At 39.9% G+C, this 15,877-nt stretch overlaps 5 protein-coding genes across 8 annotated transcripts; 1 reads left to right on the top strand and 4 right to left on the bottom strand.

Moving 5' to 3' along the window:
- Positions 1-760: 760 nt before the first annotated feature.
- LOC105171548 (uncharacterized) lies at positions 761-2,237 on the bottom strand. The gene is made up of 2 exons (XM_011092699.3): positions 1,588-2,237; positions 761-1,364 (listed from the first exon to the last, which is right to left on the bottom strand). The coding sequence occupies exons 1-2, from the start codon at positions 1,672-1,674 to the stop codon at positions 960-962; spliced, it is 492 nt and encodes a 163-aa protein (XP_011091001.2). The 5' UTR covers positions 1,675-2,237; the 3' UTR covers positions 761-959.
- LOC148786776 (putative late blight resistance protein homolog R1B-16) lies at positions 1,227-5,157 on the bottom strand. Its single transcript, XM_088885659.1, has 2 exons — positions 2,269-5,157; positions 1,227-1,364 (listed from the first exon to the last, which is right to left on the bottom strand). The coding sequence occupies exon 1, from the start codon at positions 4,568-4,570 to the stop codon at positions 2,315-2,317; it is 2,256 nt and encodes a 751-aa protein (XP_088741785.1). The 5' UTR covers positions 4,571-5,157; the 3' UTR covers positions 1,227-1,364; positions 2,269-2,314.
- Positions 5,158-5,950: 793 nt separating this feature from the next.
- Positions 5,951-9,387, bottom strand: LOC105171602 (putative late blight resistance protein homolog R1B-16). 4 transcript variants are annotated; one of them, XM_020697516.2, is made up of 2 exons: positions 6,387-9,387; positions 5,951-6,268 (listed from the first exon to the last, which is right to left on the bottom strand). In XM_020697516.2, the coding sequence occupies exon 1, from the start codon at positions 8,964-8,966 to the stop codon at positions 6,396-6,398; it is 2,571 nt and encodes an 856-aa protein (XP_020553175.1). In that variant the 5' UTR covers positions 8,967-9,387; the 3' UTR covers positions 5,951-6,268; positions 6,387-6,395. The 4 variants fall into 4 exon arrangements, with proteins under 4 accessions (XP_020553175.1, XP_020553174.1, XP_020553172.1 ...); XM_020697515.2 differs by having other exon boundaries at positions 5,951-6,271; positions 6,387-9,386; XM_020697513.2 differs by having other exon boundaries at positions 5,951-6,271; positions 6,364-9,384.
- A 647-nt stretch (positions 9,388-10,034) lies between these two features.
- LOC105171549 (RING-H2 finger protein ATL2) lies at positions 10,035-11,401 on the top strand. Its single transcript, XM_011092700.3, has one exon. The coding sequence runs from the start codon at positions 10,173-10,175 to the stop codon at positions 11,073-11,075; it is 903 nt and encodes a 300-aa protein (XP_011091002.1). The 5' UTR covers positions 10,035-10,172; the 3' UTR covers positions 11,076-11,401.
- A 1,199-nt stretch (positions 11,402-12,600) lies between these two features.
- LOC105171551 (pectinesterase-like) lies at positions 12,601-14,833 on the bottom strand. The gene is made up of 2 exons (XM_020697146.2): positions 13,674-14,833; positions 12,601-13,560 (listed from the first exon to the last, which is right to left on the bottom strand). Exons 1-2 carry the CDS (start codon positions 14,692-14,694, stop codon positions 12,869-12,871), a joined length of 1,713 nt encoding a protein of 570 aa, XP_020552805.2. The 5' UTR covers positions 14,695-14,833; the 3' UTR covers positions 12,601-12,868.
- Positions 14,834-15,877: the final 1,044 nt, after the last annotated feature.

Here is a 15,877-nt window from a genome sequence, read left to right on the forward strand (position 1 = left end):
ACTTTCCCACTCTCTCCTACACAAACGGTTGAGAATTTTAATTCTTATCAAATTTAAATAAATTATATGATAAATATAATAATTTATTGTGATAATCGTATATTTCAGAAAATATGATTAATTATATATATTTACTTAGGTGTGAGTGATTTTGTTTTCTCAAAACTTGATTGATATAAAAAAAAAAAAGCAAAATTTATTGAAGAAATAATTGGCGAATGGGAGTATAGTGACAAACAAGAGAATATTCAAACCCAACCGTTGGGAGCGTCCTCTAAAGTCTAAATACAGACAGACAGCCAACCCCCCACCCCCACCCCCATCATCTTCTCTCAATAAATTCATCTACTTATGATTCATGACAATAAATAGTATTTTCAAGCACAGGACCAATGTTACTAATAATGTCTTAATGTAGTTAAAGTTGAATGTTCTAATAATGTCTCAGTGTAGTTGAATTCTCGTCAACTGGGTAAAAGGTTCCACAGGACTATGGATATTTAGTTTATATTTTTTTTATTATATTAATTGATGTATATATCATATTGTTAACGTTTGTAGCAGCAATCAAAATTGTTGAAATTTTGTTGACCATGAAGAATTTATGAGGTGATAAGTGCAATTATACATAAGTATACATACATAATTTAATCGCAAAATAGTGAAATGTTTTCCAAGTAATAAATTTGGTTAGCACACTGTTAATATTTTCTTGAAATAATAATAAAAGAAAATAAGAGATTAAGTTAAAAATCCATGATAACAAAAGTCACAATTGCATTAAAAAAAAATATTAGTCACATTCTTGAAAAAGGGCAAAACGAAAAAAAGACACACACACACACACACACACAGACACTGAAAAAGTAAATAATTACTTTTCAACCCCCCAAATCCACTAGGAAAAAAGTTCATCTGGAGAAAAAGGGTAAAGAAAAAGCTACAGAGGGTCAAACGCATCATGTGACCAGGTATATGGGCGTCGCCGTGCCTGAAATCCGACGGTTTTCCTCCATATTCAGCTCCCTCAGGCTCATGTACGGGATCTCCATCTCACCCTTCACGAGAGGACCCGACCCAGCCCGGCTGTAGGGAGTGGACGAGCCGCTCCTGCTCTCAGTGATGTAAACCGGGCCTGATATCGAGCCAATGCGGTGGCGAGCACCACCCAAGTCACGGCTGGCGGGAGGTGTCCACTTGGGGAACTTGAAGAAGAGAAGCGCGTTACGCCACCAGCGTTTCTTGTTCTTCTTGATCTTTTTGGAGGAGTCGTCCTTGGAGATGGGCTTCTGTAGTTTGAAGTGCAGGAGGTCTATGGATCTTGATGCCGACTCCCTCTTGTGCTTCCGGGCTTCTTCCAAAACCTTACAAAGTAAAAATAAATGTATGGAACCAAGGAAAACAACGTCAAGAAAGCGCTACTCACTCGTCGTATATTAACACGGTGAAATTCAAACTCAAAACCTCCTCTTAATCTACGCCAAGAATAGCAGTTGGTGCAATAATGTGAAGTTACATGCATAGTCATGCATATACATTAGTTAAGATTCATGAAGAAGAGAAGGTATAGAGTATAGAGAGGAGTACCTGAAAGTAGTCAATTTGAGGTTCAAATCCATAGTCAGTGAAGTGTTGGGGTTGGGGTAGAGGGAAAATGGGGGATTTGTTTGACATTGTTATAGAAATTGGTGACACTATCAACTCTTTTTGTGTTGTTGAGGAAATATGAAGGGGGGGAGCCCTAGTAAGTAAATGCAGTCACATCTTTTGTTGGATTTCTCATGGGTACGGTACCACCTTTAAAATATTATTATTATTAATAAATAAATTTCACGCATGCAGCCCCGTAGCCAAAAATCGAGCTACTCCGCTTGTTAAGAAAATCCTGGATTTGAGCAATGTGTTTGGAATTGACCAGACCGGCCAGTTCGGCTGTGTGTTGGGGCCAATTCATAGTAAAGTGTATTAAAAAGACAGCACAAGCTAAATCATAAATGCGGTTAATTGCATCCTCATCCTCTCAACTTGAATATTCACAAATCTTGACACTTTAGTGCACATACAGAGACTGCAAATTCATACTACAACTACCGACGCGGTTAGTTCACACCATACATCCGCAGACATGAACTTTGCAACTCTTCAGCAACTATAACACAGACACACACTTGGACAAAGTGATAATACTGAATCACTGATCATCATTGACGCAAGAATACAACAAGTGTGGAAATAGTTTCTGAACTTAGGGGTTAATTAAAGTTGTACCTTGGAAATTGATCAGCAAGCAGAAAGTGACGAGAGCTGCAAGGCTCTAACTGATACGAACTTCAAGGCCATCATTCCCATATTCACGTTGGTCCTCCTGAATCTGTTTAGCTGAAGCCACAACAGAAGGGCTGCATTCATCCAACTCAATTATTTCAAGTGTTGGTATCTCTCCAATGCCGCTTGGTATTTCCTCTAGAGCAGAGCAGCCGCGAATGAGAAGGTGCCGGAGTCTTGGGAGGTGAGTCTCATCGGCCTGCCAATGCACAAGATTCTTCAGCTTTTCAAGTAGGAGAAACTGCAATGAGCAAAATTCCCCTTCTGTCAGCACCCACTCTTCATCATCTCTTGGCTGCATTTCCTGGCCCTTGAAGGTGCACTTCCGTATTTTGAGCACTTCAAGATTGGGTAGCAAACCAATAGTTGTCATGAATCCCCAGTGTATAGTTAACTTACTCAGAGTTAACTTTCTAATTGAAGGAGGGAAATCGAGTTTGGATATTGAAGTTCGAGACCATTTTCGAGCAGAGCATTTCAGAATTTCAAGTCTATGCAGATGGGAAAGATCGACATGGAACGGGCTGGCAGAGTGGATTCCCAAGTTTTTAATGTTCGGAATGTTTCCTAAGAGATTGCAATCAATTAATTGATCTAAAGTCGTACAAGAGATTGTTTGAAGCTTTCTTTGAACATTCTTTTTCCTGTATGCATCATCAATGCAGATACGTGTTTTCTTAAACTTGATATGTCTCAACTCTGGCATCTCCCATATTTCAGATGGCAAATACATATAAAATAAACTTGACTGAACAATTAAGGTTTGCAGATTCCACAATCTGGATATCGCGGAAGGGAAGTCTGAGTTGCAGGAGAAAGCCAAGTAATGTAAGTTGACTAGCCCCAATAATTCTGTCGGAAACTGGTGGAATTCTATGTCCAGTACATCCAACACCCTCAGCAATCTTAATGCAAAAAAAACAGGAGAGAGAATCACACGTGATGCAAGACCAATGCAAAGAAAAGAACGCAGAAGAGACATAAATTCTGTTGAACCATAAACATCTCTGATCCGATATGATTGATGCACACTCACACGGCGAGGGAAGTAGGACAAGCCTTCTGGTACATTGTGAACTTGCCAATTCTTGACATGAAGAAACTTATCCTTTGCAGCTTTCTTCACGCACAAATCCCTCAAAAGATCATGGATGCTGTAACTCTTTGCTTTGCCATTAGACTTCCGTTCTCTTACCATTACAAGATTTCTGTCAACAAGAACCTTTAAGTTTTCCTCAGCTATCTCTTCCAAGCTTTTATCTCCATTTGATTCTAGGAACCCCTCAGCTACCCATATCCTTACGAGTTTAGAGGCCCGAATCTCGTGATCTTCGGGGAAAGCTCCCATAAACAGAAAACATGACTTCAAATGATACGACAAGTAATTATAACTCAAAGCTAATATATTATAGAATTGCTCATCTTTTTCAGCCATAGCTGAACTTATATCATCTGCAACACGCTCCCAAAAATCTCTTCTTCCCTTGGCTTCTGAGAGGAGCCCACCAATCACATGGATAGCAAGAGGAAGCCCTCCGCAGTCGCTTGCAATGTTTCTTTCAATCTTTTCAAATTCAGGAGGGCATTTATCTTCCCCAAACACCTTTTGATGAAGTAGATTCCAACTTTCAAACTTGTTCAAAAGACGCATCTGATGATACTGACTCGATGAGCCCACATAATTAGCCACATTCTTTTCTCTAGTGGTTAACAAGATCCGGCTTCTATTATTATTATCTGGAAAGAACATTCTTACGTCATCCCAGGCTCTGGTACTCCACATATCATCTAACACAACCAGATATCTTATGCCAGTTAAGCTCTTGTATAGTGTGACTGCCAATTGACTATTTTTCTGTTGAAGCATATCATCAGTAAGCTTTCCAACTATGCAAGCAAGAAGGCCTAATAGAATAGCTCGCACATCATAGTCTTGTGATATTACAATCCATGCACAAGTGTCAAAGTGGGAAATAATGAGACGATCATTATAGAGATTTCGGGCGAGGGTAGTCTTACCAATACCCCCCATGCCAATCATGGGGATTACCTCGAGTTTATTTTCCAGACTGGTAAGTCGATCCTTCAACTTAATCAAATCCTCGTCAAGTCCCACTACAGTGTTCGTGGAAGTTGGATCAGGTGTGGATGAAACAGCATCAGAGAATGAACTATTCCGCATCCCATCGCTCCCATGTTCCACGATCTTCTGCAATTTATCTATTGCAGAATCAAGTTCTTCCATGACTTCCTGCAAGTCTGGCGGGAAATGGTGCAGCTCTGAGCTCCAGGGTTGGAGAGCCTCTGATCCACCGTATGGGATTCAATGATGTCTTCTGCTTTAAGGGCAGCATCTGTGATTTGACTCATCAGACTTTCAGTCATTGGGCCGCCTGCTGATGAAGACTTTTCAAGAATCTTCTTCAAAGAAGAAGCCTTTTCCAAGAGGGACTCCATTTGTGGCCTCTTATTATGATCAAGAATCCAGCGTTTATTATCAGGTTGCAGGATTTGGTGTAGAATTCTAATAAGAGACTCTAGATTGTAAGCCATTTTCAGATCTCTCCTCACTCTCAGACAGAAAAGTTTTGCAGCAAACTCTACAACTATCCAATGAATAGCAAGGTAGCAAGATGCAGTTGACTTGTTGATCATAAACAGAGGCTGCCCTGTAAATGTGAAGAGATGATAAAAAATTGCAACTGCTATTATATTAATCCATTGATTACTTTGTAATTTGATGTGGAAATGGTTTCGACTGAGGGATTGAATCGGAAAATTAAAATTTTTTGTGGTATATAATATGTCAAATCAATGAATAATAGTTTGTAATAAAAATATTATTTTAAGCATTTGCGATGAAATATGAAATTTTATAATGTTATAGGGTGTAGGTACTTAAGATGTATTTCCACACTATAACCCTCAATAATCATTTAATATTATCAGTATATCCCTCGTAATGTAATGCAAATTCCACTTGATTTTTCGCTGAAATTAAGAAATAATCACATGCTACATGTGAGGTTTGCTACACTGTCCGAGGCCGGCTGGCATTGACTTGTATGCGAAGATGCCCTTACTATATAGCTTGAGTATTGATTTATAACCATCCCATCCACAATTTATTGCTTACAGGAATTGTCCTTGGAGATGGGGTTCTGTAATTTGAAAGTGCAGGTCTATGTATCTTGACGCCGACTTCTCTTGCACTTCCAAAACCTTGGGAATGAAATGAAGTAGAAAGCAATCCCACCAAGAAAAATACAAGCAGAAAATTACTTAGTCATCATATTTTGTTACTTTCTTGTGTCGTCATAGTTTTTGTGTCTATTTTAATTTATTAAGAGAGATCCGAGGTAAAAGCATATAAGCATGATTAAAGTGAGATGGTCCTGATGAGTTTGTACTTGAAAAGCCAATGGGTAACAATAAGTATGAGAATAAACAAAAAACACATGCCTTAAGTCCTCTCAACCTGACAACGAGGTCTTATTTGAGTGTAGAGGTTGAGAACTCACTATGACTAAATAATGTGGGTATATAATGTTTTGTTTCTTTGTTTACTTTGAATATATTTATTAATTTCAAAAAATTAATATTTGAATTTGAATGTATTGAAAGATTTACTAACGAACCGAATCTTATATGAAAACTTGACACATTACGACTGAAAATCCATACATCAAATACTAAGGCTATACTTCCCCAGACATGAACTTAAGAATCCTTATACAATCTGGAATAGCCGAGGAGATGACCAACAGACACAAACTGATGTCACTCGTTGAGACAAGAATAAACCAGATAACTGAGTCCAATCACAACCAACAACATAGAATACTTGCACATTTAGCAGAAGTTGATGCCATCTCTGAGTGTCCTGATGAGAGGCTTCAACGGGAAAAAAGAAAAATAGACAACATCGGCATGGCACGAGCACCTGCTGCAACATACACAAGAAAAAACATTTATGATGAGAAAATATTTACGCACCTTTAGTTCACAGTTTAAGTAGTAAGGAGAAAACATTATCACATCAGCAAGCAGAGAATGATCACAGCAAGGATTTAGCAGATGCGAACTTCAAGGCCATCGTTCCCGTTTTCGCTTTGGTCCTCCTGAATCTGTCTTGCTGAAGCCACAACAGAAGGGCTACATTCATCCAACTCAATTATTTCCAGTGTTGGTATATCTCCAATTGCACGCGGGATTTCCTCTAGAGCAGAGCATTCCCGAATGACCAGGTGCCGGAGTCTTGGGAAGTGGGTCTTATCGGCCTTCCAACGCACCAGCTTCAACTTTTCAAGTAGCAGAAACTGCAATGAGCTGAATTCACCTTCCGTTGGCTCCCACTCTTCATCACTTGACTGCATCTCCTTGGTTTTGAAGTCACAGATCCGCATTTTGAGCACTTGAAGATTGGGTAGTGAACCAATACTTTTAATGAATTCCCAAGTAATTGTGCACGACCTCAAAGCTAACTTTATAACGGAAGGAGGGAAAATGACTTCGGACAAGTGACCGTGATCAATCAAACAAAAATCCGAGAATTTCAAAGTTTCAAGTTTAGGCAGAAGTGAAAGATCAACGACAGTACGGGGTGGTATCCAAGAATAGATTCCCAAGTTTTTTATGTTTGGAACGCTTCCTAGGATATTGCTGTCAATTAATACATTTGCACTCATAGCAGATATTGTTTGCAGCTTTTCATGAACAAAAGGTATCTGATACACCGAATAAATTGAGATACGTGAATTCCTGAACTTGATATGTCTCAACTCTGGCATCTCCCATATCTCAGATGGCAACTCAAAACTGCGTAAGATTGACCCAACAATTAAGGTTTGCAGATTCCACAATCTGGAAATTGCAGAAGGTATTTCTGAGTTGCAGTAGAAAGCCAAGTAACGTAAATTGACTAGTTCCAGGATTTCTGTTGGGAACTGATGGAATTCTATATCCAATACCTCCAACACCCTCAGCAATCTTAATGCAAAAAACACAGGAGACAGAATCACACGTGATGCAAGACCAATGCAAAGAAAAGAACGGGCAAGAGACATGAATTCTGTTGAATTATAAACATCTCTGATTCGATATGATTGATGCACACTCACACGGCGAGGGAAGTAGGACGAGCCTTCTGGGACATTGTGAACTTGCCGATTCTTAACATGAAGAAACTTATCCTCTGCAGCTTTCTTCACGCACAAATCCCTCAAAAGATCATGGATCCCATAAGTCTTTGCTTTCCCATTAGACTTCCATTCCCTTACCATAAGAAGATTTCTATCGGCAAGAACCCTTAAATTTTCCTCAGCTATCTCTTCCAAGCTTTTATCTCCGTTTGATTTTAGGAACCCCTCAGCTACCCATATCCTTATGAGTTTAGAGGCCCGAATCTCATGATCTTCGGGGAAAGCTCCCATATAAAGAAAACATGGTTTCAGATGATACGGCAAGTGATTGTAACTCAAAGCTAAGACATTGTAGAATTGCTCATCTTTTCCAGCTATAGCAGCTCTTACATCATCCGCAACGTGCTCCCAGACATCTCTTCTTCCCTTGGCCTCCGAGAGGAGCCCACCAATTACATGGATAGCTAGAGGAAGCCCTCCGCAATAGCTTGCAATGCTTCTTCCAATCTTTTCAAATTCAGGAGGGCAATTATCTTCCCCAAACACCTTTTGATGAAGAAGATTCCAACTTTCTGAGTTGGTCAGAAGATGCATCTGATGATATGAACTTGATAAGTCCACATAATTAGCCACATTCGATTCTCTAGTGGTTAATACAATCCGACTTCTATTATTATTACCTGGAAAGAACATTTTGATATTATCCCAGGCATCCGTACTCCATATATCATCTAATACAACCAGATATCTTCTACCAGTTAGATTCTTGTACAGTGCAACTGCCAATTGACTATTGTTCTTTTGGAGCACTTCATCAGTAAGCTTTCCGACTATGCAGCCAAGAAGGCCTAATAGAATAGCTCGCACATCATAGTCTTGTGATATCACAATCCATGCACGAGTGTCAAAGTGGGAAACAACAAGAGGATCATTATAGAGATTTCGAGCAAGAGTAGTCTTACCAATACCTCCCATGCCTACAATTGGGATTATTTGGAGTTCACTTTCTAGTCCGGTCAGCCGGTCCTTCAACTGAATCAAATCTTCATCAAGTCCCACTACAATGTTGTTGGAAGTTGAATCAGGTGTGGATGAGACAACATCAGGGAACGAACTATTCCGCATCGCATCACTCCCATGTTTCACGATCCTCAGCAATTTATCCATTGCAGAATCAAGTTCTTGGACGATATCGTGCACGTCTGGGGGGGAAATGATGCAACTCTGAGCTCCAGGCTTGGAGAGCCTTCGATCCACCATATGGGATTCGGTGATGTCTTCTGCTTTATGGGCAGCATCTCTGATTTGACTCATCAGACTTGCAGTGCTTGAGGGTCCGCTTGCTGATGAAGAATTATGAGGAATCTGCTTCAAAGAAGAAGCTTTTTTCAAGAGAGATTCCATTTGTGGTTTCTTATTATGATCAAGAATCCAGCGTTGCTGATTAGGGTGCAGGATTTGCTCTAGGATCCTTGTAAGAGACTCTAGATTGTAAGCCATCTTCTGATCTCTCTCACTCTCAGACACAGAAAAATTTGCAGCAAACAGAAGAATGATCCAAAACGTGAGAGCAAGGTAGCAACATGGAATTGATTTATGCTCTCATGGACATGTACTGGCTGATTGCTGCTATATTGACGTACTGAGCGGTAGTTGGCTTATTTAGTGAAACCTTTACTACTTTGATAATTGAAGGCAACTTATTGCACGGACGAGTCAACCTGACAGAAGAATAAGCATTGACTAAACTTCCGAGATTGGAGTTCCATCGTTTTGAAGAAATTCTGCCAATAGCCCAACACTGTAAGAATTGGGCTGAGAATCATATGAAGCTCATGGGCTTCTCTCCCAAAAATCCCAATGTTTTTAAAGACAGATTTTACTTGTGAATCCTAACGTAATACTTCTGTTCTTAAAAGGAATTAATTTCAAAACAATCCCTACAAAATATTAGTTAGATGTTCAGACAATCAATTTCAGAAACCATAATCTAACACACAATAAAAGTAAATGGGGATTGCTTCATAAATCATAACACTTACTCAAAAAACACACCTAAAGTAAGTAATAAGTGGTATTTTCAGGGATTCAGCAAATATCAAGAGATCTTGACCGTTCATCTCCGAAATCCACAGAATAGTTTTGACTCTGATTTTTCAAATCCCATCTTTTGTTTCCAATGTAAAAAGGGAGGAAAAGAGATAAGAATTTGGACCAAAACTCATTATTAATTCACACACACACACACACTCTCTCATTAATATGGAGAGGGAAAAAGAGGGAAAAAAGAAATGAATAGATAGTAAGTAGTGTATCATCATTTGACCTTTCTTTTCCACACAATTCAATTGACCTTCAGATTTCAGATTTCTGATTTCTCTTTTTACCTCCCAAATTTAACCTGCCATCTTTATTTAAATCCCCACCCAATCCACCTCAATCCACCCATCCCTCTTTGCCCTTTTACGTCAATTCCCACAATCCCGCGTCAACCATGGCGTCTTTTATCAGTTTCAAGTTGGACCCAATTTCTTGACGTCAACACCTTACCATTATAATTCTCACTGAAACCATCAAGAAATTTCCTCCCCTTTTTCTTTTTTCACATATATAACTCCATTTGCTCCTTCCGTTCTTCTCCTCATCAAGAATTCTCTTTCTATTGAAATTTGAACAAGGGTTTTGCTTTTCTTTGAATTTTCGTGCATGGGGGACACGGATCATCAGGAGCTGCGTATTGAGACTGACCCCGGAAAAGGGTATGCCTTGAGTGGTAAAATAATGCTCAGCGCCATTGTTGTGCTCTTCGCCGTCGTCATTTTCATGGTGGGCCTCCATCTTTATGCTAGATGGTACCTCATCCGCCTTCGCCGCCGCCAGCTCGAGCGTCGCCGCCAGCGCCGGATTAGCCGGACCCAAATCGTGCTCTACGCCGACAGCCGCCTCCCCGGGACCGCCGTGGACCGCGGCCTCGAACTTCCTGTTCTTAATTCTCTTCCGGTGTTTCTTTACTCCCTCAAGGCGGAGCAGCCGCCGGTGGAGTGCGCCGTGTGTCTGTCCGAGTTCGAAGATAGGGAAATCGTGCGGCTCCTGCCCAAATGCAACCACTCTTTTCACATTGAGTGTATAGACATGTGGTTCCGTTCTCACTCCACCTGCCCCCTCTGCCGCTCCCCGGTCGAAAAGGTGGCGGAGCGGATGGCGACTGAGGTGAGGGCGAATCAACCGGTGCAGAAACCGAACTCGTCGGAACCGGGCTCCAGTTCCGGGTCAGGGCTCTGCGCCACGTGCCAACACGAGGAGGGGAACGGGGATGGTAACTCTGCACAGCCGGGAGGACGGAGGAAACGGCCGGAATTGGTGGAGGTGAGAATAGACGTGCCGCCGAGGAGGGCCGAATGGGAGAACGAGTTGAGTCAGAGTTCGCCGGCGAGTCGGCTGTTGTCTTTGAAGAGAATTCTGAGCATGGGGAGAAAATCCCCGGCAGGGGTGGGGCCAGCTACGCCTTGCGTGTCGGGAACGAGCAGTGGCGCGGCCGAGTTAGACGTGGAAAATGGGATCGGCGAGTCGAGTGGCGAACCGGGTCGGGTTCAAACACCGAGGGTGTGAAGAGGAAGCAACCATGTAGTTTCAGGGAAAACGACATGGGGCTATTGTTGAAATATCGCGCTTCGAAACGTATCGTAGCGGACACGTGGCGCGCTAAGAGAAGGGATAAGATCCCGAGTAGGCGCTGCTGTGTTTTGACTGCGGTATTTTCTTTTTTCTTTTTTCTTTTTAGAGGGAAAGTGCAGTATTTGTTGTACAGATAAATAGATAGGAAAATATATGGATGAAGTTATCCAGTGAGACAAACTTTATTTTCTTCTTTTATTTACATATTCTAATTTTTCCTTTTTTTTATTTTTAAATATAAATTACAATTTTTTCTCATATATTTATTACTTCTTTAAATTATATTTAATATATCTGTCATTCATTATTATCTAATAAATAAATTCATCCGTTAAAAATTAATTATCTATTTATCATTAAATTAAAAATTTTAATTATTTAATGATTACAAACATTTTTAATTATTGGGTATGAATCAATAATTATGTTCTTAATTACTAAATTGAACATTTATTTTTTCTATTAATAACTTTACTAAAACAAACATATGAAATATTATTGTAAGTATGGGATGGATGTAATTACCACTAAAAAAAAAAAAATAAAGTATGATGTCTCCATAAGTGTGGGGGTGTTTTTCATGTTGAAATATTATTAAAGATTCCATATATATATAAATAGAAAAACGTTAAATAGGTACACTTATAATTGGGCAGGAAGGTACCTCGAAATGCATTGCCTTAAACATTCTCTCTACTTGAAAAGGACTACACTATCATTTTAGTAATTTAAAGAATATTTGAATTTGGTGATATCACTTCAAAAAAAAAAATATTTTTATATCGTCGCTAAATATAATTAATAAAAAATAAAAATTATACATTCTTAGTGATAATTTTAAATTTATTAATTGATATTTTGTTTTTACAGATATCATTTTTTGTTGATCATGTAGTGTATTTGACTGTACGGATAAAGTTATTATATATTTCTATTTGAAACTTATGTAATTTAGAATATTGTTGACTAAATGTACAATAAATCAAACAATAAAATTAGAAAACTCAAAATAAAAATGGATACAAACAACACTAAGTTTATATTTATTGAATTTTATGAGGGGTGGAGGGGGAATGAATTTACCTTTCTTGCCCATAACTCCCACAGACACCATGTGGTGGTGGTACCCAATAGGCGGCTACAGAAAGTCAAAATCCGTGGTCAATGTTCAATTGTATCCCTCCATCAGCACAACGTACACCCCCCCAGATGCAACGTGCCATCCATGTTTCCTTTGTATCATTTGCATAATTAACTAAAATACCCAAATTACCATATATATATATATATAGTTGGTTTTTTTTTCTTATATAAAAATAACCTACGATTGTAATTTATATATGCAGACGAAAAGACAAAAAAAAATCATAAATCTTAATTATTTAATCATATAGCACGTTTTTAAGATTTGAAGTAAACTCAAATAATATATATTCATGGAAAAAATTAAAAAAACAAGTTAAAATAAAATATAATCTATTTCATTCTCACGTAGGTTAAAGTACATAGAAGCTTCTTACAAAATCAATTAGAAAATTATGAATTAAACAAATGAGCTATGATCGATTCTAATCCTAAATGCCGTCACATATGAGGACGACGAACTTAGAGCTACTTATTAATGGAGTCAGTCAAATTAAGTTGACGGGACTCTTTTTTTAGACAAAATTAAAAATTACATCGAGCAAAAGCTGACAAAATTATAAGCAGGTAGAGCACATGAAGACCTAGACCATGCCAGCAACATAAGGAACTCCAGATTGTCTGACCCATTCATCACCTGCAAACAGTCTTCCGGGAGTAAAGCTGTCAGCAATTGCTGGAGTAATAGTCTGGATGCCCTTCCATCTGACCCTCCTCGACATATCCGACCCTGGTCCACGGTTCTTGAACTCCCCGTAGTACAGTGTGTCTAGTGCAAAATTTCCTTGCCACGGTGCCCACCCCTCTGGTGCAATGAACCCGTCAATGAGGGTTTGCATGATGATGGTCCTGGAGAACTGCTTCCAGGGACGTCCGAGGTAAGCTTTCAGTGGAGGTGTAGTGCTGAGGAACGCAGGCTCGGCCAAGATGTGGCAGTTCTGGATCACCGTGACGCCAGTGCTGCGGCGTTCCTTGCGGCCTTGGGCTGTGACCATGCATCCCTGGTTTGCCAACGGCTTGCGGACTATCATCTGGCAATTCTGAAAAACGGCCGCAGCGTCGCCGAAGATAAAGTCAATGGTACCGGTGATGGTGCAGTCGCGGTAGTACTGACGGTAGGCGTGGGCGTAGAGAGTGTCCTGGAAGCCATTCATGTGGACGTTGTAAAAGATGGATTTGTCGCCGGATACGCGAACGGCCACTGCTTGGTGCTTAATGGGCCCGGCGGTGTTCTCGATGCCGATGTCCTTGGCGATGAACCCGTCTCCATTCACGCCTGCAACAAGAAGAATGCATATTTTTGAAACACAATTATTAAGAAATGTGTGGCAGATCAAAGATTAGGGACCATCAAGAAGACTGAATATTGACAAGTTGGAATCAACTGACCAAGAACGGCAGTGTGGAAGGTTTGAACTCCATCTACGTAGTTCTTGCTGCCGCTGATTCTGGTCTTCAATGGCCCGTCTCCGATCAACACTACGTTGTTAACCTTCTTTGGAAAGATAACATTCTCTTTGTAAAAACCAGCCTTTACATGAATCACGAACGGGCCATCGCCCTTCTTTGGCAAGGAGTTGATAGCTCCCGTGATGGTCTTAAACTGACCGCTTCCATCTTGCGCCACCACAATATTTGCCTTTAACGTATTCACATTGGCTGTCATTATCCTCCGGGCCTCAGCGTCAACGAAAGGCGGAGGACCAGCAGCATCTGTTACTTTTCCATCAAAGGCAGTCTTGAGGTCTTCCCCGTCCGTTTGATCCACACCGTATGCAAGGCTACCTTCTTCCTCGAGGAGCCTTCCGCTAGTGAATCCTCCCAGCGATAAGGACGAAAAAATCGAGGAGATATCGCCCACCATCGCCAGGCCATTGCTCAAAATCATGCCCGAAGAATGGAGCAGATTCTTCATTTTCTCTCCAGTATCACCTGTGGTGTTCTGAAAGGCGTCAAGGCACGTCTCGTGGTTGGTGATGGCACCACTAAGCCATACCTTGACATCTTCGATGTACTGCTTGAGCTTGGTGATGTCTAAATTGCCGACTCTGTCGAAGGATCTCCTCAGGTCGTCGATGGAGGTGTCGAGCACTTCTTCACACACCTCAAGGGCCCCTTTGGTTCTGTGATCCGTGGCGGCTTGTTTGTATAGGGTGGAGTTCTTGATGGCCTCCTGGATGTCTGTGATGGCGTGGTTGAACGCTACTTTTATAAGCTCCTGAGGGTTGGAGCTGTGGGCATCGGACAGGCTCTTCTCACAGGTTATTTTGTAGTCCACGGAGGTGCAAAGGGCTTGCGCCGCCTTGTTTGAGATGGTGGGAATATCGCCAGTCGCCAAGGGCAAGACCATGGCCACCAGAAGGACGGACGAGAGGCTGGCCATAGCGATTTTCTTCATCTTGGCACCCATTTTTCAGTGATTATTTTCTCTTTATTCTATCTTCTACTTATTTCTATTTTATTAGTACACTCTTCTTGAAACTTATGGAGTGATGTATATGAGGATGATTGGAAAGGTATTTATAGGTAGGTGTTTGAGAGGTGAAAACAGAAATTAGTGAAGAAAGAAAGGGAAGGCTGTGAGAGATTGTAGGGATGATGAGGAGATCCATTCATGCATGCAAATCCATGGACGTGGTGGATCGAGCTGTTTGCCGTCCAGCCCTTAATTCAGTTGACAAAAACCAGTTTGAATTCAGTACTCCAATGATTTTAGGAATATTTCTTTTAAGTTACTTTGATTTTCAATTCACTATTACTACTAGCTAGTGGAAATTAATATATATGTGGTTTACATTAATTACAAATTTAATTACGATACTAACGGTTCATAATATATCCACACTACTTAGTAATTAGTAAATACTTGTGACTGATATATTATATATTGACTAAATTATTCTCAAGACTTAATATTCTTTTTAAAATGATAATTTGTTGATAGTTTTTCTATCAATAATATTCTATTCATGCATGATACAAATTTGGAGTTCAGTATTACAAAATAAATTGAACGATCTTCCGAGTATTTAATATTATTGAAGAAGTAATGTGTAAAATACGAGTTAGTATTCTAATACTAAAGTTGTTAAAGTATTTTAAAAATAAATGAGATGGGCACACTAAGTAAAATAGTAAAAAAATAGTAAACTTAATTTTGAATTGTACAAAAAGTCATGTGGAAGATGATGATAGCAAAACCTATATATGGATAACTGTGTTGAAAAATGAGTGTGATCGAGTTGAGAGTCAGTGAAAGTCAATTGAAAACTTATTACATCCTTCATCTACTTACACCCTAATTTACAAGGGTACGTAGGATGAGAGAAACAGCGAGGCGGTCGAGGATCTTAAGATATATATCTCTGAATTTCTTGGTATGTCTATTTTATTATTATATAATTGTTTTAGTTGTTTGTCATGTCATATGGGTTCATACTCAGTAGGAAAAATATTTGTCGCATCAGTAGGGAAGTAGGTGAAACTAAAGACAGTGGTTACGGCATGTCATCCATGCTGATGTACTTTTATAATTTGTACAATATGACTGATGTGTTCATTGTGATAGATGGGCCCTTAGTTGTAATTGGGCA

Source organism: Sesamum indicum, linkage group LG10, assembly GCF_026168435.1.
Source record: "Sesamum indicum cultivar Baizhima isolate 11 linkage group LG10, ASM2616843v1, whole genome shotgun sequence".
NCBI classification, from domain to species: domain Eukaryota; kingdom Viridiplantae; phylum Streptophyta; class Magnoliopsida; order Lamiales; family Pedaliaceae; genus Sesamum; species Sesamum indicum.

Coding starts and splice junctions, on each gene's coding strand:
- LOC105171551 (XM_020697146.2), bottom strand. CDS start 14,694: ATGGGTGCCAAGATGAAGAAAATCGCTATGGCCAGCCTCTCGTCCGTC. Junction 13,561..13,673: donor CTTCCACACTGCCGTTCTTG/GTCAGTTGATTC, acceptor TTCTTGTTGCAG/GCGTGAATGGAGACGGGTTC.
- LOC105171602 (XM_020697516.2), bottom strand. CDS start 8,966: ATGGCTTACAATCTAGAGTCTCTTACAAGGATCCTAGAGCAAATCCTG.
- LOC105171548 (XM_011092699.3), bottom strand. CDS start 1,674: ATGTCAAACAAATCCCCCATTTTCCCTCTACCCCAACCCCAACACTTC. Junction 1,365..1,587: donor CTCAAATTGACTACTTTCAG/GTACTCCTCTCT, acceptor TTACTTTGTAAG/GTTTTGGAAGAAGCCCGGAA.
- LOC148786776 (XM_088885659.1), bottom strand. CDS start 4,570: ATGGAAGAACTTGATTCTGCAATAGATAAATTGCAGAAGATCGTGGAA.
- LOC105171549 (XM_011092700.3), top strand. CDS start 10,173: ATGGGGGACACGGATCATCAGGAGCTGCGTATTGAGACTGACCCCGGA.